At 50.9% G+C, this 27,196-nt stretch overlaps 1 protein-coding gene across 1 annotated transcript in view; it reads left to right on the forward strand.

Annotated features, from left to right (window-relative positions):
- Positions 1 to 2,164: 2,164 nt before the first annotated feature.
- WDR45B (WD repeat domain 45B) overlaps positions 2,165 to 27,196 on the forward strand; it is a 40,290-nt gene continuing 15,258 nt past the window's right edge. The window contains exons 1-5 of the mRNA XM_010354373.2: positions 2,165 to 2,428; positions 6,671 to 6,745; positions 19,922 to 20,023; positions 23,451 to 23,538; positions 25,582 to 25,676. Of these exons, the coding sequence (XP_010352675.1) occupies positions 2,362 to 2,428; positions 6,671 to 6,745; positions 19,922 to 20,023; positions 23,451 to 23,538; positions 25,582 to 25,676 (427 nt within the window). The 5' untranslated portion in view covers positions 2,165 to 2,361. The remainder of the gene's footprint in view (positions 2,429 to 6,670; positions 6,746 to 19,921; positions 20,024 to 23,450; positions 23,539 to 25,581; positions 25,677 to 27,196) is intronic.

Here is a 27,196-nt window from a genome sequence, read left to right on the forward strand (position 1 = left end):
GTATGTAATTTCTATTCTTTCCACCCCAAGAGGTGAGACTGCTTTCTGCCTGCCTTACAGACAGGTGGGCGAGATGAGCCGTGTCCCTCACTCCGAGTCACACTTCAGGTCTTCCACGTGGAGACCCCTGAGCTATCAGTGGACAGTGGGATTCCTGGAGCTGCTGGAACAAAGCCCCATAGGCTGGTGGCTTGGACAACAGCCTGTCTTCCTTCCCAGGCTCGAAGGCTCTGGGGAAGAACCCTTCATGCCTCTCCCAGCTCCTGGAGGCTGCCCACGATTCCTGCACTTGCTGACTTAGGGCTAAGCACTCCAGTCCCACTGGCTGCCAGCGGCCGCCTTCCCCTGTATCTCCTCCCTTCCTGTCTCTTCCAAAGGTGCCAGTCTTCAGCTTTAAGGCACACCCCAAATCCACGATGATCTTATCTTGAGATCCTTAATTACTTCTGCAGTGATTCTGTATCTAAAGAAGCCCCTATTCTCAGGTTCTGGGTGGACCTATCTTTTTTTTTGGTTTTTGTTTGTTTGTTTTTAGACAGAGTCTTGCTGTGTTGCCCAGGCTGGAGTGTAGTGGCACAATCTCAGTTCAGTGCAGCCTCAGCCTCAACCTCCTGGGCTCGAGCCATCCTCCCCGCTCAGCCCCCCAGGACACATCTTTTGAGGGCCACCATTCAACCCACTGTGGTGGGCAAGGCTGCTTTGAGTTTCCTGGTTAGGATACAACCAGCGCTGTGTGTGGATGTCCACACATGCCCTCGCCCCGGCCTGTATAGCCACCGGGAGACTGAGTAAAATGTGGACTGAAGGAGGCCCCAAGGGTGGCAAGCAGAGAAATGAAGGGAAATGCCCCTTACCCATGCCTCTCTCCTTTGCCCATGTGACACTTCTCACAGCAGGTACCAGTATGTGTGCACGGAAGAGAACCCAGTGCCCTCCAGGGAAGAGGGTGCTGAGCCCCTGGACCGCACTTAGGTCTCGCCCCAGCTCTGTGATTTGGACCTGGGCCCCTGAGCCCTAGTCACAACCTGGGCAGCCCAACTCACTCTGCCATCGCGAGGCTCCTGGTCACAATCAGGGAGGAGCCCCTCTTGTGGGGGAATCGAGGTGTTCAATGCCCACGACGCAGAGATCGCCTGGCCCAAATGGGCCAGTGATCTGAGCTTACAGTCCAGCTCCTTCCTCCCCATGGCTGAGAGGTCAGCACCAGCTCAGGCAAGTGGCGAGGGTGGGATGAGGATGACAGATGGGTGGAGGCAGGTGGCTACAAGGGACAGTGTCAGAACCTCCTAGGAGATGAGGTGTGCTGCAGGGAAGAGGGAGAGCCCAGGAGGGAACAGGCGGGTGAGTGGAGAGGACTCCCTGGGCAGGAGAAACAAGGGTCAGCACTCAGGCCTCCACAGCCATCCACTGCATGAGCCTAGCCCGGGGACAAAGCTCCGTAACCAGGACGCCCTCAGCAGCCCGACCCTAAGAGTGGAGGAGAACTGTGTCCTGTGAGCAGTGTGCCCTGAGGGCCTGGAGTCCTGCGGGGGCTGTGCTGTGTGAGGACCACCTGTGCTTTCGGTGGGGTCCTAAGGGCTGTGTCCTCTATGGGCTGTGTGTCCTGGGAAGGTCTCTGTCCTGGCGGTCTGTGTGTCCTGAAGGGGGGCCTAGCATCGTGGCGCTTCTGGGCTTGCCCCTCGTGAGGGATGATGCACCGGGCCTCAGTTTTGGCTCAGCCTCCCTTACCGGCTCTCCCTCCTTCCTCTGACCGTCAGGTGTCGGTGCCAAGCCCTCAAGGAGCCATCCTCCGTCCCGCGGCCACCCTGCACATGACAAGGCCAGGCCCTCCTGCGAACGTGGAGACCCCTGGGTGCTCGGGGCTCCCGCCCCTCCCGCCCCGCCCTTCCCCGCCCCCGCCCCTCCCCGCCCCGCCCCGCCCCGCCCTTCCCCGCCCCGCCCCGCCCTTCCCCGCCCCGCCCCGCCCTTCCCCGCCCCGCCCCGACCCGACCCGCCCTTCCCCGCCCCTCCCCGCCCCGCCCCTCCCCGCCCCTCCCGCCCCGCCCCGCCCCGCCCTTCCCCGACCCGCCCCGCCCCTCCCGCCCCTCCCCGCCCTCCCCGCCCCGCCTTGCCTCGCCTCGCTTCGGTTAGATGCTCTCGGCGCTCCATAGGCTCCCTGAGGGGCGCGCGCGCACGCACGGACGTCCAGCACGCACGCACGTCCAGCACGCACGCACGTCCAGCACGCACGCACGTCCAGCACGCACGCACGTCCGACACTTCCGGCCGCGGCGGCCTCAGCGCCGGCCAGAGGCGACCAGACCGCTGGCCCCCGCGAGCGGCATGCAGCGCTGAGGAGCGGCGGCCCAGCATCGCGGAGCCATGAACCTCCTGCCGTGTAACCCTCACGGCAACGGGCTGCTCTACGCCGGTTTCAACCAGGACCACGGTGAGGAGGCGCGAGGCGCGGCCCAGTCGCCCTGCCTGCCCGGGCCTTCCTGCAGCCCGGGGTCCCCGACTCTCCGGCCTCTCCCGGGCGCCCCTTTCCGGCCAGGCTTTCCCACACGGGACCCCCGCCCCGCCCGAGCTCCCCTCCGAAGCCCCCGGCTCCGGCCCTCGCCGCCGCTCCTCGCAGCCTCAGCCGGGGTCCGGACCAGGCCCGAACCGGCTCCCACCCTCCCGGCCTTTCGTCCCCGCTCACCCCCGGGTTGTGGCCACTCCCAGCCGGCGGTCCCGGGCCGAGGTCGAGGTTGGTGGGAGACGGCGCAGAACCCCGGCCTCCTGCGCGGCCGCCCCTCCCCGCGCGCCACGCCCACTCGGGTCCCCGGCGCCCTGCGGGCTCCTCGGTTATCCGGATTTTCCGCACAGCGTGATTGACGCGCCGCCCGCAACCCCGTTTTGCCCCCTGCTCCTTTCAGGGTGTTGAGCCGGTAGCCCGTGGCGGAGCTGAATCCGCCTGGGTTCACTGGAGCCGCGGAGTCGGCGCCCGCGACGCCTCTGGTGGCGGGTGGGGTGCGGGTCCCACCTCTCCCGTCGGTTTCAGTCGGAAACTGTCACTCTCCCCGCCCCCACTCCCCGGGATGTTTCCTCGTGTTTGGTGGAATAAAATGACTCAAGGGAGGCCCGAGGGAAATCTTACTTCTTTTCCCATGTCGGAATCCAGGTGTAAGCACTGGATGATTTACAGCGCCCAGGGAAGGTGACCTCCTTCCCCGCAGGTGCTTCAGAGCGGCGCGGTCGGATTCCCGCGGGAGGCGGGCGGGACCTGGATTCGGATGGTTGCCTCCCCACCTCCCATTTGAAGGGCGCACTTCCCAAAGGTCATGGTGGGGAAGAAAAGGAATGATCGTTATTCTGAGACAGACTTTTGCGAGGCTTTACGTGTTGGTTTTGGAAGTTTTGTCTTTGAAGAGAATCCAAGCAGGTGCTGTATGATCCCGTATTTGTGAAGACAATTTTATTTATTTATTTATTTTATTTTGAGGCGGAGTCTAACTCTGTCGCCCAGGCTGGTGCGATCTGGACTCACTGCAGCCTCCTCCCGGGTTCAAGCGATTCTCCTGCCTCAGGCTCCGGATTAGCTGGGATTACAGGCACCCACCACCACGCCCGGCTAATTTTTGTAATTTTAGTAGGGACGGGGTTTCACCATGTTGGCCCAGCTCGTCTCAATCCCCGGACCTCAGGTGATCCACCCGCCTCGGCCTCCCAAAGTGCTGGGATTACAGGCGTGAGCCACCGCGCCCGGCTGGATCACACGTACTTAAAAGAACTCCCTCAGTGATTCTGATGCCCTGGGGCCAATCAGGCTTCTTGGGCGCTGCCAGCTTCCCCAGGGTTGTGTGCTGGAGTTTCTCTGGGAAGACAGTTTCGCTGAGATGGCAAGGGAGATGCCCAGCTTCCTCAGAGAGCGGTTTCCAGCCGTCTGGTGTTTGTAACGCCTTCTTTTTACTGAAGTGTGCTACACCTGTAGAAGGGTGGACAGATCATAAGTGTTCAGGTGATGAATTTTCCAAACTGAACACGCCTGTCACTAACAATTAAGAAATCGAATCTACCTGGCCACCCTTGATGCCAATAAATGCTCCCTACCTGACTTGTGACGTCATAGATTAGTTTTGCCTACTTCTGTACTTTATTTTTGTATTTTCTTTGTTTCTAGCTTTTTTGTTTTCTTTTTTTTTTGAGACGGAGTTTCACTCTTGTTGCCTAGGCTGGGGTGCAATGGCTCGATCTAGGCTCACCGCAAACTCCGCCTCCCAGGTTCAAGCAATTCTCCTGCCTCAGCCTCCCACGTAGCTGGGATTACAGACATGCACCACCACGCCTGGCTAATTTTGTGTTTTTAGTAGAGATGGGGTTTCTCCATGTTGAGGCTGGTCTCGGAACTCCTGACCTCAGGTGATCCGCCTGCCTCAGCCTCCCGAAGTGCTGGGATTACTGGCATGAGCCACCGTGCCTGGCCGTTTGTAGCTTTCTTACTCAACATCATGTTTGTGTTTTTTTTTCTTCTGTATTGTTGAGTATAGTTGCAGATCTTTTTTTTTTCTTTCCTGAGACAGAGTCTTGTTCCCACCCAGACTGGAGTGCTGTGGCGTGATCTCGGCTCACTGCGACCTCTGCCTCCTGGGTTCAAGCGATTCTCCTGTCTCAGGCTCCCAAGTAGCTGGGATTACAGGCGCCCACCACTGTTCCCAGCTAATTTTTGTATTTTGAGTAGAGATGGGGTTTTACTGTGTTAGCCAGGCTGGTCACAAACTCCTGACCCCATGATCCGCCCACCTCGGCTGCCAAAAGTGCTGGGATTACAGATGTGAGCCACCATGCCCAGCCAGATCATTCTTGATGTACAGTATTCCTTTGTGCAGACATATAACAATTCGTATATCCATTCTCCCATGGTTGGGCATTTGGGTACTTTCCAGTTTTTGGCTATCATAAGCATAATGTGATAGTAAGAATAATGATTATTCTAGAACATGTCTTTCAGAGAGCATATGTTCACATTTCCACAAGGCATGTATTCCTATATACCTAGGAGTAGAATTGACAGTATAGTAGATAGCACAAATAGTTTTCCAAAGTGGTTGTACCACTTTGCCCTCAAATGGCAGGTCTGAGAGTTGCCAAGGCTCTACCCCCAGCTCACATTTGGTGTTTTCTCTTATTTTTGGTCATTTTGGTGGCTGTGTAAATCTCTCTGTGTTGTTTATTTGCATTTTCCTGACTTTGTGTTTCTTGACCATTTGGATATCCTCTTGTGACATGTCTAAGTCTTTTGCCCATTTTTCTATTGAGGACTTTGCCTTTTTCCTGTGGATTTCTAGGAGGTAGTTTGGGTATTTTTATTTTTTTTGAGACAGAGTCTTGCTGTGTTGCCCAGGTTGGAGTGCAATGGCGTGATCTCAACTCACTGCAACCTCCCCCTCCCAGGTTCAAGCGATTCTCCTGTCTCAGCCTCCTGAGTAGCTGGGATTACAGGCGCCCACCACCAAGACTGGCTAATTTTTTTGGTATTTTTAGTAGAGATGGGGTTTCATCATGTTGATCAGGCTGGTCTCGAACTCCTGACCTCAGGTGATCCGCCTGCCTTGGCCTCCCAAAGTGCTGGGATTACAGGCACATGCCACCATGCCTGGCTGATTTTTGTATTTTTAGTGGGTTTCACCATGTTGGCCAGGGTGGTCTCGAACTCCTGACCTCGGGTGATCCGCCCACCTCGGCCTCCCAAAGTGCTGGGATTACAGGCGTGAGCCGCCATGCCCAGCCTGTTTCGTTTTGTTTTTTTGAGCTGGGATTGCAGGCGTGAGCCGCTGCACCCGGCCTCGAACGGGAATTTTAAGAGGCCTTTGCATTGGTGTCTCACACTACTTGTGCAGTCATTTTAAGGAACCGGACTTCACAACATTTCATGTGAAAAATAATTGGGGGGTTCTTTTCTCTTTCCAGCCACAGCTTCATAGAGCCAACAGTTAGACATGGCATTTAAGGAGATGGATGTAGTCCTTGGGTCATACACAAGCATTAACACACTATCATCTTCGCACTTAAGTGCTTTGTTCAGTTTCTAACAGTGCCGTTCATTTGGACCATTGTGGCTTGTGTGGCTTGTGTGGCTGGTGTGTGGCTTGGAGACAGTGACCAGGATGAGTGACCTGGGTAACTCATTGAGACTCTCACAGGGTTTTAAGGAGTGAGGATGATTTATAGATGGGAGCAGAGTCACGGGAGACCACCCTGTAAATGGGAAAGAGCATCCTTGCCTCACCTTCCCGGTTCCTGGATATAGGACTGCCTCTTGTCTCCCAGCACCCTGCCCTTCCCCTCACCCGGTGTCCACAGTGGGCGGGATTGCCTGCTTGGTGGCTTTCCTCTAGAGGTTTCCTTTGCGCTTGTCACTCATTGCCCTCCAAGCCTGGGCCACAGGGATGCCACAGAAGGACCCTGCAGTGGGGAAGCTGTGTGAGCTACTCCAAGGCTCCTTTGCTAAAGGACAAACAAAATGTCCCTCATGAATGTGCTTGTCACTTGGTAGCATTTCTACAAGGAAAGGAGTTGTGACTTATCACCTGTGGTGCCTGTGTGGTTTCAGCATCTGCAGGAGTTCTTAGTAGTTGCCGTTTCTCCAGACCTCTTACTTTTACTCACTCCAGTCCTGGGGATTAATGTCTCTCTTACACTTCTGCTTTAGGATGCTTTGCGTGTGGGATGGAAAATGGATTCCGAGTCTATAACACTGACCCACTGAAAGAAAAAGAGAAACAAGGTAAGAATTAACGGACATTTCCTGGTTTCTCCCCTTTCCAACCCTCAGAGTCTAAATTTAACCTTGCAGGTGGAGCAGGGAGGGGATGGATGGCTGTTTCCGAGAAGTGAGTAGGGTTCATGGCCCCTCGTCAACTTGGAGGGAGCTGTCCCCTTTCTTCTGTTGAGCTTCTACAGGTGCTGAGGGATCCAGGAGTGTGCTGAGCAGGTTTGTTCACTGGCCTAATTTCTCGAGTGAATTCTAGATCAGCGTGAGCTTCTCGTGCCTTTTCCCTGTCACATCAGGGATTTTTGGCAGCAAAAACCTTTTTTTTTTTTTTTTTTTTGAGACGGAGTCTCACTCTGTCGCCCAGGCTGGAGTGCAGTGGCAGGATCTCAGCTCACTGCAAGCTCCGCCTCCCAGGTTTACGCCATTCTCCTGCCTCAGCCTCCCGTGTAGCTGGGACTACAGGCGCCCGCCACCTCGCCCGGCTAGTTTTTTGTATTTTTTAGTAGAGACGGGGTTTCACTGTGTTAGCCAGGATGGTCTTGATCTCCTGACCTCATGATCTGCCCGTCTTGGCCTCCCAAAGTGCTGAGATTACAGGCTTGAGCCACCGTGCCCGGCCACAGAAACCTTTTTTCAAATAAAATCTCACCTGTAAGCCTGGGTTGTAAAACAGTAAGTGGTGCTTTATGTCTGGGAGTTTATTTTGTAAGTCAGGGTGCATTTCCTCAGGCTGCATCCACGCTGTGTACATTTGAGTCCTGGTTATGCCCTTTACCAGGTTGCTGTGCGACCTTGGGCAAATTTCTCAGCCTCCTTGGGCCTCTTTCCCCGCCCCCCCCTTTCTGAGACAGAGTCTCGCTGTGTTGCCCGGGCTGGAGTGCAGTGGCATGATCTCGACTCATTGCAACCTCTGCTTCCCGGGTTCAAGCGATTTTCCTGTCTCAGGCACCCACCACCACGCCCGGCTAATTTTTGTATTTTTAGTAGAGATAGGGTTTCCCCATGTTGGCCAGGCTGGTCTTAAACTCCTGACCTCATGATCTGTGCACTTTGGCCTCCCAGAGTGCTGGGATAACGGGTGTGAGCCTCTGCGCCCGGCCACCTCACTTTCTTTATATGTGAAATAAGGTTGCTGGGCCGGGCGCGGTGGCTCAAACCTGTAATCCCAGCACTTTGGGAGGCCGAGACGGGCGGATCACGAGGTCAGGAGATGAAGACCATCCTGGCTAACACGGTGAAACCCCGTCTCTACTAAAAATAATACAAAAAACTAGCCGGGCGAGGTGGCGGGCGCCTGTAGTCCCAGCTACTTAGGAGGCTGAGGCAGGAGAATGGCGTGAACCCGGGAGGCGGAGCTTGCTGTGAGCTGAGATCCGGCCACTGCACTCCAGCCCGGGCGACAGAGCGAGACTCCATCTCAAAAAAAATAAATAAATAAAATAAATAAATGAAGTAAGGTTGATAACAATGACTGCCTCATGGAGCTATTGTGAAAATGAGTCGGAGCGCGTCAGACACACAGATCTGTGCCCGCACACACGTTAGGTGCTGTGGAGTGTGTGATGCCACCATCATCATCAGGAGCAGCGCCCGCATCACTCTCAGAGGAAGTCAGTGGATTAGCGAGTGTTACAGGTGAAGTTGGTGCTTTTCATGCATCTAATTTATAGTTATTTTGTTTCATTTGGAACAGTAAATTGGGACAGTTCTGCTTTATGCAGATAAGTAGTTGCAGAACATTTTAAAACAGCTTGACTTGCAAATCTCAGGATACTTTTTACTAAATTGACCCAGAAGCTTACAGAAAAGTTGCAGGCATTGGTGTCCAAGTTGAATCATTAGCAGCTGTGTGGGAAAACCCTCAACCATGTTTCCTCTCCGCTCTTAGCACCAAGACAGTTGCCAGCACAGAAGAAGACTTCTGTGATTGAATGTGGGGGATTTTTCCCCACACACCGTGCAGTGGACACCAGCTGGGCGTCCTTTCAGTTCTGACGCCATCTACCTAGAGATAGACTGAGATCCCACAGGTTGAGGGCTCCGTCCCCAAGACTGCCCCAGCCCCACCGTTCTTGAGTCTGGGCCTTCTAACCTTCAGACAGAAACGCTGCTGCTGATCTGATGGGCAGAGCTCAGCGGGGATGCTTGTTTGCCTGCTGCTCGCTTCCTGCTGTGCAGCCTGGTTCCTGATGGGCCGTGGACCACTACTGCCCTGGGGTAGCGGACCCACTGTAAAGGATATTGCCAGGAATACAGATGAGGGCAAGTGCAGGACAAGGTGTGGGGGGACGGGCCATGGAGTTTCCAAGCCCTCCCTGGACAGCAGCCTTCCAGGACCTTCCATGTGCTTAGCTGACCTCTTAGATTTTTATGTTTTTACTTCAAAATTCATTTTTCTTTGACTTTTTTCTCTTTTTTTCCACATGTGTTACAAAAAATACCTTTGGGAGATATATATATATATGTGTGTGTGTGTGTGTTTTTTTCTTTTCTTTTCTTTTTTTTTTTTTTTTTTTTTTTTGACGTCTTGCTCTGTCGCCCAGGCTGGAGTGCTGCAAACTCCGCCTCCCGGGTTCAGGCCTTTCTCCTGCCTCAGCCTCCTTGGTAGCTGGGAATACAGGCGCCTGCCACCACACTTGGCTATTTTTTTTTTTTGTATTTTTGGTAGAGATGGGGTTTCACTGTATTAGCCAGAATGGTCTTGATCTCTTGACCTTGTGATCCACCCACCTCGGCCTCCCAAAGTGCTGGGATTATAGGCGTGAGCCACCACACCCCGGCCACCTCTTGGATTTTTTTTTTTTTTTTTTTTTTTGAGACGGAGTCTCACTCTGTCGCCCAGGCTGGAGTGTAGTGGCGTAATCTTAGCTCACTGCAAGCTCCGCCTTCCGGGTTCACGCCATCCTCCTGCCTCAACCTCCCGAGTAGCTGAGACTACAGGCGCCCGCCACCTCACCCAGCTAGTTTTTTGTATTTTTTAGTAGAGACGGGGTTTCACCGGGTTAGCCAGCCTGGTCTCAATCTCCTGGCCTCGTGATCCGCCCGTCTTGGCCTCCCAAAGTGATGGGATTACAGGCTACCTCTTGGATTTTTAAGGAAGCTTCATAGTATCTGCATTCCTTCTCCCAGTGTGTAGGGTGGGACCCTCTCTACGGAGGGTCTTCAGACCTGCAATCAGGTGGAGAAGATTTGAGTTCTGCCTTAGCAGGTGAAAGGAGGGCAGGAGAGAGATTCTCATTCCTGAGGCCTAACACACCCAACATTATAACAAAAGACTGTAGCAGGTCTGGGTGTTAGGAGCCAGGAACCGCTGGTGAAAGCCTGTCTGTGTCTCAACACCACAACAGCATATTAGCAGCTGCTTCCTAATTAATGAAGTGTTTACAGTAAATTCAACATTTCTTATAAAAATGAGTGTGACGGCCCATACAGTGATTCACGCCTGTAATCCCAGCACTTTGGGAGGCTGAGGTGGGCAGATTGCCTGAGCTCAGGAGTTCGAGACCAGCCTGGGCAACACGGTGAAGCCCCGTCTCTACTGCAAATACAAAAAGTTAGCCAGGCGTGGTGACGTGTGCCTGTAATCCAAATTACTGGGGAGGTTGAGGCACGAGAATCACTTAAACCCGGGAGGCCGAGGTTGCAGTGAGCCGAGATTGCGCCACTACACTCCATCCTGGGCAACAGAGCGAGACTCTGTCTCCAAAAAAAAAAAAAAAGGTTAGACAAGAAACATCTAAAAATTCTAAATTCCAGAAAAGTATACCATTGTCGTGGTTTAGCGTATCACACACATATGCGGTCCTGTGTGTCTGCTGGCTCGGCCGTATCTGGGGCAGGCTGTCCCTGAGCTTAGCATGCAGTCAGTTCTCACACGTGCGTGTGTGGTGTGCTCCCGTTTCCAGATTATGTGAGTAGATAGGCCCTAATGTGAAATGGATACAGTAGGGCCACACTGTCTTTTTGATGGCGCATTTAAACAGTTTGTCTCTGCACTTAGACTCATCTGCTGCTCTGCGTCTGGCAGCTTACAGTTTAACAGTGGAGAGCAGGCCAGGCGCAGTGGCTCATGCCTCTAATCCCAGCACTCTGGGAGGCCGAGGTGGGCAGATCAAGAGGTCAGGAGATTGAGACCATCCTGGCCCATATGGTGAAACCCCATCTCTACTGAAAATAGAAAAATTAGCTGGGTGTGGTGGTGCGTGCCTGTAATCCCAGCTACTCGGGAGGCTGAGGCAGGAGAATTATTGAACCAGGGAGTCGGAGGTTGCAGTGAGCCAAGATCTTGCCACTGCACTGCAGCCGGGTGACAGAGCGAGACTCTGCCTCAAAAAAAAAACCACACACACACACACACAAATCCCAGTGAAGAGCAGCAGCAGACTTGCCCTTGTTCCTTTTTAATTGTAGTAGTTTGCTTTCCTGAGTGGTGGGGAAGGAAGCCTGCGTTGCAGTGTGTCCTGGATCTGGGCTTGTGGCATGGTTCTCTGCAGTGTGACTGTGGCATTAAATAAGGAGCCTATGGCCTCTGAGCAGGACGCCTTTTCCAGATACGCCTTCTGCCACTTGGCAGGAACAGGAAGCTGGTAGTTGAGGGAAGCCGCCTTAGGGATCCCTGCTCCTTCAGTCTTGGGGGGCAGCGTTCTCCCACCCTGCTCCACGACATAGGTCCTGCATCCATAGTACACCCAGGTTTGTTCTTTCCAGAGATGGGCTGGCTGTTCTACTCTAGGAGGCCCCTGGACCCCAGGGAAGCGGCCCAGAGTGGGGAATGCAGCCTGTCACGGTCCTCATAGTGGTGCTGTGAGATCACAGCTCAGGACTCGGATTCAGACATACCACACAAAATGGCCGAGAGTCTGCTGCCAAAAACGTTCACTGGTCATGGGAACAAGTAGCAATGTTTCAAGAACGATACTTGAAGTATCCAGTGGTTGTAGAAATATAAGAGTGTGTGGAGAAAGTCACCTCCACTCATCACTTAAAAACACAGCTCTCCCATATTACAAAGCTGAATAGAACCTGTGTAACTTGGGCCCAGCCCAGCCAGTGAGCTTGCTGGGTCTGCAGGGTGGACAGAGGTGTTCCCAGGCATTCCGCTGTCTTCAGTGCTGCCTGATGATGCCAGTATTCAGACACCCCTTTCCCCATTGTCTTTGATGAGTTTCTTGTCTTTTGCAACAGGCTCTGTTGGGAGAGTCTGGGCCTGTGGAGGTGTGATGTAATTACATATTTTGGTTTTCATCCTGGCTGGTAACTCCCACAGCCTTGGTTAGTCTTTTTGTTCCAATATTGGCCCTCAGGGGAGGCCTCTGACCTCCTTCTACCCCCCCCACCCCCCTTCACCCTAACGTGTCCTGTCTCCCCACCGCCACGTGTCCTGTCTCCCCACCGCCACCCCACCTTTCTCTCTTTCTTTTCTTCTGTTTCTTCCTTCCTTCCTTCCTTCCTTCCTCCTCTCTCCCAAGCTGGAGTGCAGTGGCTCCATCTTGGCTCACTGCAACCTCCACCTCATGGGTTCAAGTGATTCTCGTGCCTCAGCCTTCCAAGTAGCTGGGATGACGGGTGCCTGCCACCACACCTGGCTAGGTTGTTTTGTTTGTTTTGTATTTTTAGTAGAGACGGGGTTTCACTACGTTAGCCAGGCTGGTCTTGAACTCCTGACTTGAAGTTATTTGCCTGCCTCAGTCTCCCAGAATGCTGGGATTACAGGCATTAACCACCACGCCCCCACCCTTTCTAACTGTGGGTCTTAAGACCCTCCCCAGAGAAGGCCGCACCCTCTGCCCCTGGGGAAGGAATGCTGATGTCACGAAGCTTCCATAAAATCTCAGGGAGACAGGGGTCAGCACGCTTCGTGGAAGCTCAGCGTCCTTCCCCGAATACCTTGCCCTGTGCATCTGTTCATCGGTGTCCTTTGTAATGTTCTTTGTGATAAACTGGTAAACATGAGGAAGTGTTTCCCTGAGTTCAGTGAGCTGTGTCAGCAAATTGAACCCAAAGAAGGGGTCACTAGGAACCCCAACTTGAAGCTAGTCAGTCAGAAGTTTTGAAGGTTCTGACTTGCGACTGGTGTGTGGTGCAGACAGTCTTGGGGACTGAGCCCTGAAGCTGGAGGATCTGATACGTCTCCAGGTAGATGCTGTCAATTGAATTAGAGGATACCCAGCTGGGGTTTGCTGTGTGGTTTCTGCTTTGGTCACAGAAGTCTTCTGTGTTGATAACTGTGTGAGAGCAGAGAGAGACCATGATTAGAGGAGAGAGTTTTTCTCCACTACAAGGACTGGGGTGTACCTCAAGTTTTCCTCAGCTGATGTTTAGTAGGAGCCTGTTTTGTGTCCTACGCAACCTATTGTTGCAATTTTAGTTGCTGTTACAGAGAAGTCCAGCAGCTAGGGACTCTTAGAGACGCAGACGCTGACATCCTAGGCAGACTTGGGCATTTCTTCTTTTTGTTGGATATAGAATGTTCCAGGAGTAAATGCTCGGTGCTGCAAAGTAAAACCAGCGGTCAGGCAAAAGTTTAATTCTCTCAGCAAGGCAATTTACTTCTGCAGAAGGGTGCCACTTGCATCAGTCAAGATGGCAAGAGCACAGAGAACAAAGGAGACCGAGGGTTTTTATCCTGAGCGCAGTCCCTATCTCTGCGTCACTCCCCCCATGGGCTGGGGTCGGACTGCACAGTCTGAGCTGACCCGATTGGCTACTTGCACATGTTTTTCTAAATATAGAAGGGGAGGGGTGTGAGGTACAGAAGTGGAGCGTGTGAGACGTGCAGTTTCGGGGGGCAGTGCATACAGGAAACCGAGGGAACAGGTGTGAGTTGTTGATTAGAGCTGAGGGGAAGCAGGTAGGCTGTTTACAGTAACTGGGGGAAGGAAGAACAAGAAAGTTGAGTTTGAGAACAAAGGATAAGGAAGTTAACAGGCTAAATGAACCCTTTGAAGAGAAACTCAGAAAGATTTATTGTACCTTACATTTTTCTGTAACAAGGACTGTCCTTTGTAATATTTTAGTACCAGCCCTTGGGGTCTGGAACATAGGAGGCTCTGAATGTAACCCTGGTCTTTCTGTGGGGAGACCCTCTCTCCCTCTTCAGCTGCAGGAGGTGGAGATCAGGTGCTATGGGAGAATCTCTTTGGCAGGGGTTTAAAAGTCCTCTCTAACTCCTGAAGTTGGGCTCTTACCTCTGATTACTTTTCTTTCCAGGAAAGGCCTTAACTCTCCTCCTCTGCCTCTTCTCTTGATTCTGAAAAATCTGTTGTTCTTTTTTTTCTTTCCATGGTTAAAACTCAGAGACTGCATAGCTAACTGTGCTGGTGACTTGGTGACTGACTGTTTGTCTTAATTCTTTTTTTTTTTTTTTGAGACGGAGTCTCGCTCTGTCGCCCAGGCTGGAGTGCAGTGGCCGGATCTCAGCTCACCGCAGCCTCTGCCTCCTGGGTTCAAGCCATTCTCCTGCCCCAACTTGCTGAGTAGCTGGGATTAGACATGCATGTACAGGCCTGAGCCACCACACCTGGCCTTTTTATTATTTTTTAATTGAGGCAGTGTCTCACTGTGTCGTCCAGGGTGATCTTAAACTCCTGGCCTCAAGTCATTGTCCTGCCTTGGCCTCCTAGAGTGCTGGGATTATAGGTGTGAGTGAGCTGCTGCCACCACGCCTGGCAAATTTTGTAGTTTTAGTAGAGACAGGGTTTTTCCATGTTGGTCAGGCTGGTATTGAACTCCCGACCTGAGGTGATCCATCTGCCTCGGCCTCCCAAAGTGCTGGGATTACAGGTATCAGCCCCTGCACCCAGCCAGCATTTCTTGTCTTAACCATTAGCCAGAATCACATCTTTGCTAAGGGAATGACTTGTTGCTTTTAGAACTTGAAAAGACGGCTGCGCACAGTGCCTCACGCCTGTAATCCCAACAGTTTGGAAGGCCATGGTGGGTGGATTGCCTGAGGTCAGGAGTTCGAGACCAGCCTGGCCAACATGGCGAAACCCATCTCTACTAGAAATATAAACATTAGCTGGGTGTGATGATGAGCGCTTGTAATCCCAGCTACTTGGGAGGCTGAGGCAAGAGAATCGCTTGAACCCAGGAGGTGGAGGTTGCAGTGAGCCGAGATCATGCCACTGCACTCACTCCAGCCTGGGTGACAAGACCGAAACTCCATCTCAAAAAAAAAAAAAAACCTGAAAAGACGATAGATCAAGCATTAATAACTTTATTAATAAGCCTAAGATCACATAGTTTATAAATGGGCTAAACAGTGTCTCTCAGTTGAAGAGTATTTGAAGAATGCATTAGTGACCTTAGCCTAATTTTCAGGTCACTCAGATGTGTTTCTAAAACTTATGAACCTACATTGAGGAAATAGTTACACTTCTAACACCTGGGGCAAAGCAGGTCTTTGGTGGCAGCATTAAAAAAAAAATTAAGGTAAAAAAGCATGCAAAATAAAATTTACCATCTTAACCATTTTTAAGCATATAGATCAGTAATGTTAAATATATTTACATTGTTGTTAAACAGACCTCTAGAATTTCATCTTGGAAAACCAAACTCTGCATTCATTCATTCTCTCTCCCCTGTCTCCTAGTAAGCACCGTTCTACTTTTTCCGTCTCTATGAACTTGACTGCTGTAGGGACTTGCTATGAATGCCATCATATAGGACTTGTCGTTTTCTGTCTGGCTTATTTCACTTAGCGTAGTGTTCTCTAGGTTGATCTCTGTTGTAGCCTGTGTCAGAATTTCAGGCCAGGTACCACGGCTCACCCCTGTAATCCCAGCATTTTCAGAGGCTGAGGCAGGAGGATTGCTTGAAGCCAGGAGTTTGAGAGCAGTCTGGGCAACATAGTGAGACCTTATCTTGAAAAAATAATAAATGAGAAAGAATTGCTTCTGTTTAAGGCTGAATAATAAATCATTGCACGGGCCGGGCGCGGTGGCTCAAGCCTGTAATCCCAGCACTTTGGGAGGCCGAGACGGGCGGATCACGAGGTCAGGAGATCGAGACCATCCTGGCTAACACTGTGAAACCCCGTCTCTACTAAAAAATAGAAAAAACTAGCCGGGCGAGGTGGCGGGCGCCTGTAGTCCCAGCTACTCGGGAGGCTGAGGCAGGAGAATGGCGTGAACCCGGGAGGCAGAGCTTGCAGTGAGCTGAGATCTGGCCACTGCACTCCAGCCTGGGCGACAGAGTGAGACTCCGTCTCAAAAAAAAAAAAAAAAAAAAATCATTGCACGTGTGGAGCACGTGTTGCTTATTCATTTCTCCATCTGTGGACTCGGTCCTTCTGTATCCTTGCTATTATGAATGATGATGCTGTAAGCGTGGGTGTGCAGGTATCTCTTCCAGACCCTGCCTTGAGTTCTTTTGCTTATATAACTAGAAGTGGGATTGCTGGATCATATGGTAACTTTTTTTTCTTTCTCTTTTCTTTTTTTTCTTTTTTTGAGACAGAATCTCACTCTGTCACCCAGGCTGGATGGAGTGCAGTGGCGAGATCTTGGCTCACTGCAGCTTCCGCCTCCTGAGTTCAAGCAGTTCTCCTATCTCAGCCTCCCAAGTAGCTGGGACTACAGATGTGCACTGCCACTCCAGGCTAATTTTTGTCTTTTTAGTAGAGACAGGGTTTCACCATGTTGGCCAGGGTGGTCTTGATTTCCTGACCTCATGATTCCCCCGCATAGGCCTCCCAAAGTGCTGAGATTACAGGTGTGAGCCGCTGCATCCAGTCATCATATGGTAACTTTTTGATTTATAAAAATTAGATTTTTTGGCCAGGCTCAGTGGCTCAAGCCTGTAATCTCAGCACTTTGGGAGGCCGAGATGGGTGGATCACGAGGTGAGGAGATGGAGACCATCCTGGCTAACACGGTGAAACCCTGTCTCTACTAAAAAATACAAAAAACTAGCCGGGCGAGGTGGCGGGCGCCTGTAGTCCCAGCTATGCAGGAGGCTGAGGCAGGAGAATGGCGTAAACCCAGGAGGCGGAGCTTGCAGTGAGCTGAGATCCGGCCACTGCACTCCCGCCTGGGCGACAGAGCCGAGACTCCGTCTCAAAAAAAAAAAAAAAAAATTATTATTATTTTTTTTTTTGAGACAGAATCTCGCTGTGTCGCCCAGGCGGGAGTGTAGTGGCACGATCACAGCTCACTGCAACCTCTGCCTCCCGGGTTCAAGTGATTCTCCTGCCTCAACCTCCCAAGTAGCTGGGATTACAGGCGCCTGCCACCACACCTGGCTATTTTTTTTGAATTTTTGGTAGAGACGAGGTTTCACCATGTTGGCCAAGCTGGTTTCGAACTCCTGACCTCAAGTGATCTACCTGCCTCACCTCCCAAAGTGCTGAGATTACAGGCGTGAGCCACCACGCCCAGGCTTTTTATTATTTTTTAATTGAGGCAGCGTTTCACTGTTGTCCAGGCTGATCTTAAACACCTGGCCTCAAGTCATTGTCCCGCCTTGGCCTCTCAGAGTGCTGGGATGATAGGTGTGAGTGAGCTGCTGCACCCAATCTCTCTTTCATTTGTTGAGGACCTGCCGTACTTTTTTCCAGAGCAGCTGCATCAGACAGTGCGTGAGAGTTCCCATAGCTTCCTGTCTTGGCCAGTACTTGTTATTTCCTGGGTTGAAAAATAATATTAGCCATCCTCTGCAGTGAGCCCTGTTCCCATCACTGCACTTGCCTGGGCAACCCTGTCTCAACAAAAGAAAAACATTAGTCATCCTGATGGGTGTGAGGTGGTGGCATCTCACTGCGGTTTTGATTTGGATGTCTCTGATGCCTAATTATGGTGAACATCTTTTCTTGTACTTGTTGCCATTTGTAAATGATCTTTGGAGAAATACTATTCACATCCTTTGCCAATTTTAAAATCAGGTTATTGATTTTTTTATTGTTGAGTTGGAGAAGTCCTTCATGTAGTCTGGATATTACCCACTTATCAGATGTGTGGTTTGCAAATACGCTGTGCCATTCTATAGACTGTGTTTTCATTCTGTTGATTGTGTCCTTTGGTGCACACAAGTTTGACGTCCCAAAAGCACATTGCCCATGCTGGTGTTTTTTTTTTTTTTTGAGATGGAGTCTCCCTCCTTTGCCCAGGCTGGAGTGCAGTGGTGCGATCTCTGCCCACTGCAACCTCCGCCTCCCGAGCTCAAGCGATTTTCCTGCCTCAGCCTCCTATGTAGCTGGGATTACAGGCGCCCACCACCACAGCTGGCTAATTTTTGTATTTTTAGTAGAGACGGGGTTTCACTATGTTACCCAGGCTAGTCTTGAACTCCTGACCTCGTGATCTGCCCACCTCGGCCTCCCAAAGTGCTGGGATTACAGGCATGAGCCACTGCTGCCAGCCAATTTTTTAATTTTTATTTTTGGTAGAGAAGGGGTCTCCTTATGTTGCCCAGGATGACCCTGAACTCTTGGGCTCAAACAGTCCTCCCACCTCTGCCTGCCAAAGTGCTGGGATTACAGGCGTGAGCCACTGTGCCCAACTGCCTTGAATTCTAAATATCTCAAAGATCAAGCTGAGGCACTTTTGAGTCATTTTGTGCAGCTGTGACTGGAGAGGTAGAGCTCATGGTCATTGCAGACAGAAGTGGGTGGACAGTCCTGAGTTATGTGAACCATACAGAACGTGGGAGTTTCTCGTCAGTGTGCCCCTGTTGCTTCCCTCAGAGAGCATTGGTCATTCTTTCGTCATGGAAGACCTCTGAAAATTTGTGGACATTTTCCTCTTACATAATTCATGAACGGTTTGGAGCATTTCAGACTTTGGTGGCTCACACCTATAATCCCAGCATTTTGGGAAGCTAAGATGGCAGGATTGTTTGAGACCAGGAGTTCAAGACCAGCCTGGGCAATACAGTATGACCTCGCTTCTACAAGATTTTTCTGAAAAAATTAACCAGGCGCGGTGATGTGTGCCTGTAGCCCCAGCTTCTCAGGAGCCTGAGGCAGGAGGAGTCCTTGAGCCCAGGAGTTTGAGGCTGTAGTGAGCTATGATCACTTCACTGCATTCCAGCCTGAGCAACACAGCAAGATCCTGTTTCTTAAAAAAAAAAAAAAAAAGAAAGAAAGAAAGAAATGATAAAAATCACTCAGCTTTTGCATTAAAGTTTTTTTTTCTTTTTTTTTTTTTGAGATGGAGTCTCTGTCACCAAGCTGGAGTGCAGTGGTGTGATCTCAGCTCACGGCACCCTCAGCCTCCTGGGTTCAGGTGATTCTCCTGCCCCAGCCTCCTGAGTAGCTGGGACTACAGGTGCCTGCCACCACGCCCAGCTAATTTTTGTGTTTTTAGTAAAGACAGTGTTTCACCATGTTGGCCCGGATGGTCTCTTTCTTGACCAGGCTGATCTGCCTGCTCAGCCTCCCAAGCATTAAAGCTTTTAGCGTCCATCCTGGCTAACATGGTGAAACCCCATCTCTACTAAAAATACAAAAATTAGCTGGGTATGGTGGTGCATGCCTATAGTCCCAGCTACCTGGGGAGGCTGAGGCAGGAGAGTGGGTTGAACCCAGGAGGTGGAGGTTGCAGTGAGCTGAGATCGTGCCACCACATTCTAGCCTGGGTGACAGAGCAAGACTCCATCTCAAAAAAAAAAAAAGTCCTGTATTCCCAGCTTACTTGGGAGGCTGAGGCAGGAGGATCATGTGAGCCCAGGAGTTGAAGGCTGCGGTGAGCTGTGATTGTACCTGTGAAGAGCTACTGCACTCCAGCCTGGGCAACACAGTGAGATCTTGTCTCTTACAAAAAAAAAAGAAAATTACTACGTTACCTGTCTTGACTTTCTCTTTTCTTTTTTATTGTAAAATATACATATTGGCCGGGCGCGGTGGCTCAAGCCTGTAATCCCAGCACTTTGGGAGGCCGAGACGGGCGGATCACGAGGTCAGGAGATCGAGACCATCCTGGCTAACACAGTGAAACCCCGTCTCTACTAAAAATACAAAAAACTAGCCGGGCGACCTGGCGGGCGCCTGTAGTCCCAGCTACTCGGGAGGCTGAGGCAGGAGAATGGCGTGAACCCGGGAGGCGGAGCTTGCAGTGAGCTGAGATCCGGCCACTGCACTCCAGCCTGGGCGACAGAGCAAGACTCTGTCTCAAAAAAAAAAAAAATATATATATATATATATATACATATTAACTTGTAACATTTGTCTTTTTAAAACTATCATTTCAGAATTTCTGGAAGGAGGAGTTGGCCATGTTGAAATGTTATTTCGCTGCAACTATTTAGCTTTAGTTGGTGGTGGAAAAAAGCCGAAATACCCTCCCAACAAAGGTACTGTAATTGTGTATTTAAGAATCATGCCTCATGTATCCCAGTCTTTTTTGAATGTGTTTATGTTTGTGGCCATATGTGATTTTCCCTAGCAGTTCTGTGAAATATCCAGGACTGGTCGCTGGGGAGGAAGCAGGTGGAGAGGGCGCCAGGTCTCTGTTCCCGTAAGGAGCACCTGAAGAGCGTCACTCGCTCGAGTTGTCATAGAACATGTGCTTTTCTGTCAGTCAGTAAACAGAAAACGGGCCCGCTGCACCTTAGGTTGACATCATAAATGTCATGAATTCGTTTTAATGCAAGGTAGAAGGATTTTTTTTTCTTTTTTTCTTTTTTTCTTATTTTTTTTGAGACGGAGTCTTGCTCTGTCGCCCGAGCTGGAGTGCAGTGGCCGGATCTCAGCTCACTGCAAGCTCCGCCTCCCAGGTTTACACCATTCTCCTGCTTCAGCCTCCTGCGTAGCTGGGACTGCAGTCGCCCGCCACCTCGCCCGGCTAGTTTTTTTGCATTTTTTAGTAGAGACGGGGTTTCACCGTGTTAGCCAGGATGGTCTCGATCTCCTGACCTCGTGATTCGCCCGTCTCGGCCTCCCAAAGTGCTGGGATTACAGGCTTGAGCCACCACGCCCGGCCAGGATTTTTTTTTTCTTACTGAGAGCCATTGACTTAAAGGAACAATAGTTTCATAGACACGTAGAACAGAAATCCAGTTTGGCTCTGGGTTTCAGGATATTTTTGTTGGGGCGGGAGTACGTGCATGTGAGTGCAGTGTGCCATAAGAGCTCTGGCCCTTTTAAGTAGAGGGAGGAGTAGACAGCTTTCCTGACAGCTGTGTGCCTCGTGCCAGCTTAACCTCGCTGTTGGTTGAGGAAAGAGGGCTCGAGGCGAAACATCCAGGAATGGAGGGCAGAACATGGAAGAGGTGGGAGGCAGGAGGCCATAGGTGGGAGGTGGGCTGGGGATGGGAGGCGGGAGGTAGGCTGGGGGCGGGAGGTGGGAGGCAGATCTCTGGGAGGCTCGAATGCCAGGTAACGTGTGGCCCCGAAGGAGATTTGGGAAAGTTCTGGTCTGGACTCAGTGCATGAGGTGAGTGAAGAGACACCAGTGGATGGGGCAGGCGTGGGAAGCCCCTGTTGATGGGGAGAGGCAGGAAAAGTGGAGCAAGCATCCTCATCGGAGCCCAGTGCTAGGCGGGAGGAGGCCTGAGAAAAGCGGTCTGGTTCTGGTGACGTTGAAGGCTGCCGGTGGTCTTGGAGGATGGCTGAGTGGGAGCCCAGTGGTGGGGGGGGGGGTGGGGGGGTGTAAGGAGGTGGGGAGGGAAGGAGAGGCTCAGTGAGGGAGGCAGTTCAGAATCAAGACCAGTATGGGGCTGTGGGGGCGCCACATGCCAAGTGGGAAGTGAGCGGGTGAACTAGGATCTGGGTGAGACCACGTACTTAGGAATAGAATAGCCCAGCCCAGATCAGGCACAAAGGGATTGTGTGGAAAGGCAGAAGGTTCTAGATGACTCGTGACAGGCTTTGGGGCCCAGCTCACAGTTCTCAGCAGAGCCCCGTGAACTGCATGAACATGAATGTGCAGAAGAGAGTCCACACTCAGGTGAGGGCTGGCCCTGCCTGATACGTTTATTTTTGTTTTGGAATTAGGAGCAGATAAATGAAATGGGAAGAGATTATTGACAGGAAGAACAGTGGAAGACAGGGGTTGAGGTCTTGGCGTTTGAGCGGTTCTGTAGTCTCACAGGTCCGAGGTTAGTCTGCCAGCTTCAAAGCAGAGTTGAGAGCTAGCCCAGCCCAGAGGGGCAGAGGCCTGTGGCTTGTGGGTCCTCTGGAGGAGCCCACCCGGAAGGGACAGCAGAGGTTCCACAGAGAGAGAGCGGGGCAGGCTTTGCAGGAGAATGACTTTGCCCTGGCTAACTGGGGATGGGCAGAAATCCTGCTGGTGATTTGGTCTGTGTCTTGTCATGGAGAAGAACTTCATCGACCATTAAGGAGGAAGGGAAGCTTACAGGTGGAAGTCAGGCGGCCTCGAGGGCCGCTTCCCTTGCCTTACCTCTGGCATTGCTGGGAGACCCCAGGTGCTAACAAGGGAGCCATTTGTATGAGGTAATCTCAGGTCTCATTCTCATTATAAAGTTTCTAAGAGATGAAAAAGACTTAGAATTTCACAGACTTAGAAGAAAGCAGTATTCAGCAGGTTTTTGAGTGCATGTACTTTTTGTAGCATCTAAAGATACTTTTTTTTTTTACTAGTAAACTTGATTTTTATTTATTTATTTAGTTTTGAGACAGGGTCTCACTGTATTGCCCAGGCTGGAATGCAGTTGTGTAATCCTGGCTTACTGCAGCTTCGACCTCCCCAGGCTCAGGTGATTCTTCCGCCTCAGCCTCCCAAGTAGCTGAGACGACAGGAGCACCCACCACACCTGGCTACTTTTTGTGTTTTTAGTAGAGAGTGTTTGGACATGTTGCCCACGCTGGTCTCAAACTCTGAGCTCCATTGATCCGCCCGCCTCTGCCTCCCAAAGTGCTGGGCTTGCAGGTGTGAGCTATCGTGCCTGGCTGTGGTTTTGGTGTGTTTTTTTTGAGACTGGGTCTTCCTCTGTTGCCCAGATTGGAGTGCAGTGGGGTGATTATAGCTCATTGCAACCTCAGACTCCTGGACTCAACCTGAGTAGCTGTGACTAATTTTTAATAACTTTTTTTTTCAGTGATGGGAGTGTCACTATGTTGCCCAGGCTGGTCCTGAACTCTTGGCCTCAAGGGCTCTCACACCCCAGCCTCCCAAAGCACTGGGATCACAGGCGTGAGCCACTGCACCCATCCCTCCTGTAGTTCTTCAGTTGGCATTCTCATCCCTAAAGCTTATTGGTACATTAGCCCTTAGAACACAGACTGCTAATTTATCCTAATAGAATGTTGCAATGTTAGCAGGCAAACAAGACAGAAGAAATTTTGAACTTAAAAAGGAGCAGGGGCTGGGTGCAGTGGCTCACACGTGCAATCCTAGCACTTTGGGAAGTTGAGGCGGGTGGATCACGTCAGCCCAGAAGTTCGAGGCCAGCCTGGGCAACATGGTAAAACCCCACCTCTACCAAATAAAACTTAGCTGGGCGTGGTAGTGCATGCCTGTAGACTGGCCGCGGGCACTGAGAGAGGAACGGGCGGGGAGGGAGCAGGTGGGCGGCCAGCTACCAAGAAGGGGAGATGCTGTGAGTGGGGAAGGGGCCTGAGGGCAGATCCCCGGCACAGCTCCCGGTTTGAGTTGTACCCCCAAGGCCTCCCAGGTGCGGGTGTGTGTCTGAGGCCTGGGGCTGGGCACAGCCGTGCCAGTGGGAAGAGAAACCACCTTAGGTGTCAAGCTGGCATCTCTGCATCCCAGCACCGTGGCCTGTTCATGACTGCATTCATCTGTTCTTTCTGATATTTCAGTAATGATCTGGGATGACTTGAAGAAGAAGACTGTTATTGAAATAGAATTTTCTACAGAAGTCAAGGCAGTCAAGCTGCGGCGAGATAGGTGGGTTTGGTGTCAGTAACTTTTTGAAGTGGAGTTTCACTTTCTCTAAAGATGGCTGAAATACTTTTCTATTTCTAGCAGAAAAATGTTTAGGAAATTATGTATTAAAATGTTGGCCCTGGTTTTTATAACCCAAAGGATATAAGGATTATTTATATTGCTGCAAGAAAGGCAGCGAATCGTATTTGTTTTCGGGGCTCCACTGGAGGTAAGTAGGTGGTGGGCGTGGATGACATGCGCCACAGTGGACCAGGCAGTGGGTCTCGCCATGGTGAGTTCTGTCCCATTCTGACATGTGCAGAGCTGAGGACATGAGTTTGGAGCCTTGAACTAACTTTGCTTGTAGCCCCTGCTTTGCCAAATGCTGCCTCTCAGTAAAGGTTTTCGATTTGAGGGTAAAGAAAAATGGAATTTTCTGTGTCGAAAGTAGCAGGTGGCTCTGTCAGCCACGGCCTCAGGGGCATTTAGGGGGAATATGGAAGTTTGTCCTAGTACATGGAGCAAAACAGCACAGAGTTCGTTCATTTGGGTTTTTATTTAATATGATTTACATATTTTACTCTAAGATTTCCATCTCTGTCGGCTGTGGGAGGACAGCGGCCGAGCAAGTTGGATGTAAACAGAGGTCATTTCACCTCCCTGCTTTTTTTTGTTTTTGTTTCTTTTTTTTTTTTTTTTTGAGATAGAGTCTTGCTCTGTTGCTAGGCTGGAGTGCAGTGGCACAGTCTCAGCTCACTGCAAGCTCCGCCTCCCGGGTTCAAGCAATTCCTGCCTCAGCCTCCCAAGTAGCTGGGACTACAGGCGCACGCCACCACGCCTGGCTTATTTTTGTTTTGTTTTGTTTTAATTTTAATTTTTATTATTATTATTTTTTGAGACAGAGTCTCTCTCTCTCTCTGTTACTCAGGCTGGAGTGCAGTGGCATGATCTCAGCTTACTGCAAGCTCCACCTCCCGGGTTCAAGCAGTTCCTGCCTCAGCCCCCCGATTAGCTGGGACTGCAGGCTCCCGCCACAACGCCTGGCTGATTTTTTTGTATTTTTAGTAGAGACAGGGTTTCACTGTGTTAGCCAGCATGGTCTCCATCTCCTGACCTGGTGATCTGCCCGCCTCGGCCTCCCAAAGTGCTGGGATTCCAGGTGTGAGCCACCATGGCTGGCTGATTTTTGAATTTTTAGTAGAGACAAGGTTTCACCATGTTGGCCAGGATGGTCTCAATCTCTTGACCTCATGATCCACCCGCCTCGGCCTCCCAAAGTGCTGGGATTACAGGCATGAGCCACTGCACCCGGCCAGCTTTCCTGCATTTTTGTGTGGGTTTGTCATTTTAATAACGTCAGTATTTAAAGGCCCTTAGTAATGCAAATGTCGCTGGGCACCGTGGCTCATGCCTGTAATCCCGGCCGTTTGGGAGGCCGAGGTGGGCGGATCATGAGGTCAGGAGTTAGAGACCAGCCTATACCCCATCTCTACTAAAAATACAAAAATCAGCTGGGAATGGAGGTGCACCTGTAATCCCAGCTACTTGGGAGACTGAGGCAGGAGAATTGCTTGAACTCAGGGGGGTGGAGGTTGCAATGAGCCGAGGTCGTGCCACTGCACTCCAGCCTGAGCAACAAAGTAAGACTCTGTCTATTAAAAAAGTAATAATAATCAAATGCTTGAGCCAGATCTAGGAACTTCTGCCTTCAGACTTTTCTTATTTTTTCCAGACACAGGAGCATAAAAATACCGCTTCCCGCTGTGTGTTTTGCTCAGTTCTGAACCTAGATGAAATGTTTGATGATGTCTCTCTGAACCTCAGAGACGTCTCTTAGGCTGGCCTTCACCCAGGCGAGAGGCACTCCCTCGGCAGAGCCGGCCTGCGTGCACTTGCCTTCAGGCCTCGCGCTGGTTCCTGCCTCCAGAGGTTTTTCTTCAGGAATGATCCTTTTCTGTGTGGTATTTCCAGTGTCTCTCAGTTTCAGTATGAGAAGAACAGGAGCATAAAATGTTTGGGTTTGACTTTGGAGGAAAGCAGCTCTGATCATGTTTTTCTTTGCAGAATTGTGGTGGTTTTGGACTCCATGATTAAGGTGTTCACATTCACACACAATCCCCATCAGCTGCACGTCTTCGAAACCTGCTACAACCCCAAAGGTGAGGAACTGAGCAGACGAGGGCGACGCCTGTCCTGGGCACTCCCTTCTCCGAGCAGGTCTCTTTCTGAGCAGGGTGCCTTGGCGAGAGCAGTCCTGAGCACAGAGGGGCCTCCAGAGGAGACTGACCTTCCAGGGCCCACAGCTCAGCACCCCAAAACTACCTTCTGACCAGAGTCACAGAGTGGGGGCCCTGTCCCCTCCACCCCAGTGATTGTGGCCTCTCAGGACCTCCGCAGTGAACCAGGAACCTATGTTTTCACCACATTGGGAGCCACTGAGTTCTGGGCTCAAGCATTTCCTTCCCTTGTCTTCTGAATTGGAGGATTGATTGTGTTTGACTTTTTCATTTGTTGTACCATCTTCATATCTCTTTAAATTTTGAGGTTTTGCCCCTGGCTTTGTTGGGGTAAAATTTACATAAAACTCACTCGTTTTAAGAATACCATTCTTGGCCGGGCGCGGTGGCTCACGCCTGTAATCCCAGCACTTTTGGGAGGCTGAGGCGGGCGGATCACGAGGTCAGGAGATTGAGACCATCCTGGCTAACACCGTGAAACCCCGTCTCTACTAAAAATACAAAAAAACTAGCCGGGCGAGGTGGCGGGCGCCTATGGTCCCAGCTACTTGGGAGGCTGAAGCAGGAGAATGGCGTGAACCTGGGAGGTGGAGGTTGCAGTGAGCCGAGATCACACCACTGCACTCCAGCCTGGACGACAGAGCTAGACTCTGTCTCAAAAAATAAATATAAATAAATAAATAAATAAATAAATACCATTTGTGGCCAGGCGTAGTGGCTCAAGCCTGTAATCCCAGCACTTTTGGAGGCTGAGGCGGCAGATCACAAGGTCAGGAGTTTGAGACCATCCTGGCTAACATAGTGAAATCCTGTCTCTACTGAAAATACAAAAAACTAGCCAGGCGTGGTGGCGGCGCCGGTAATCCTAGCTACTCGGGAGGCTGAGGCAGGAGAATCACTTGAACCCAGGAGGTAGAGGTTGCAGTGAGCCGAGATTGCGCCACAGCACTCCAGCCTGGGCAACAGTGAGACTCTAAAGAAAAAAAGAACAGTCTCATCTCCTGGAAAACTTTCTTGGGACAGTCCCCTCCCCACTCAACCCTCGGGTTTTGTTTTTTACATGTATTTGTCCTCTGTGTGTGTTTTTTTTTACATGTATTTGTCTTGTGTGTGTGTATATGTGGTTTTTACATGTATTTGTCCTTTGTGTGTGTGTGTATGTGGTTTTTACATGTATTTGTCCTCTGTGTGTGTATATGTGGTTTTTACATGTATTTGTCCTCTGTGTGTGTGTATATGTGGTTTTTACATGTATTTGTCCTCTGTGTGTGTGTGTGTATGTGGTTTTTACATGTATTTGTCCTCTGTGTGTGTATATGTGGTTTTTACATGTATTTGTCTTGTGTGTGTGTATATGTGGTTTTTACATGTATTTGTCCTCTGTGTGTGTGTGTATGTGGTTTTTACATGTATTTGTCCTCTGTGTGTGTATATGTGGTTTT

Source organism: Rhinopithecus roxellana, chromosome 19, assembly GCF_007565055.1.
Source record: "Rhinopithecus roxellana isolate Shanxi Qingling chromosome 19, ASM756505v1, whole genome shotgun sequence".
NCBI classification, from domain to species: Eukaryota; Metazoa; Chordata; class Mammalia; order Primates; family Cercopithecidae; genus Rhinopithecus; species Rhinopithecus roxellana.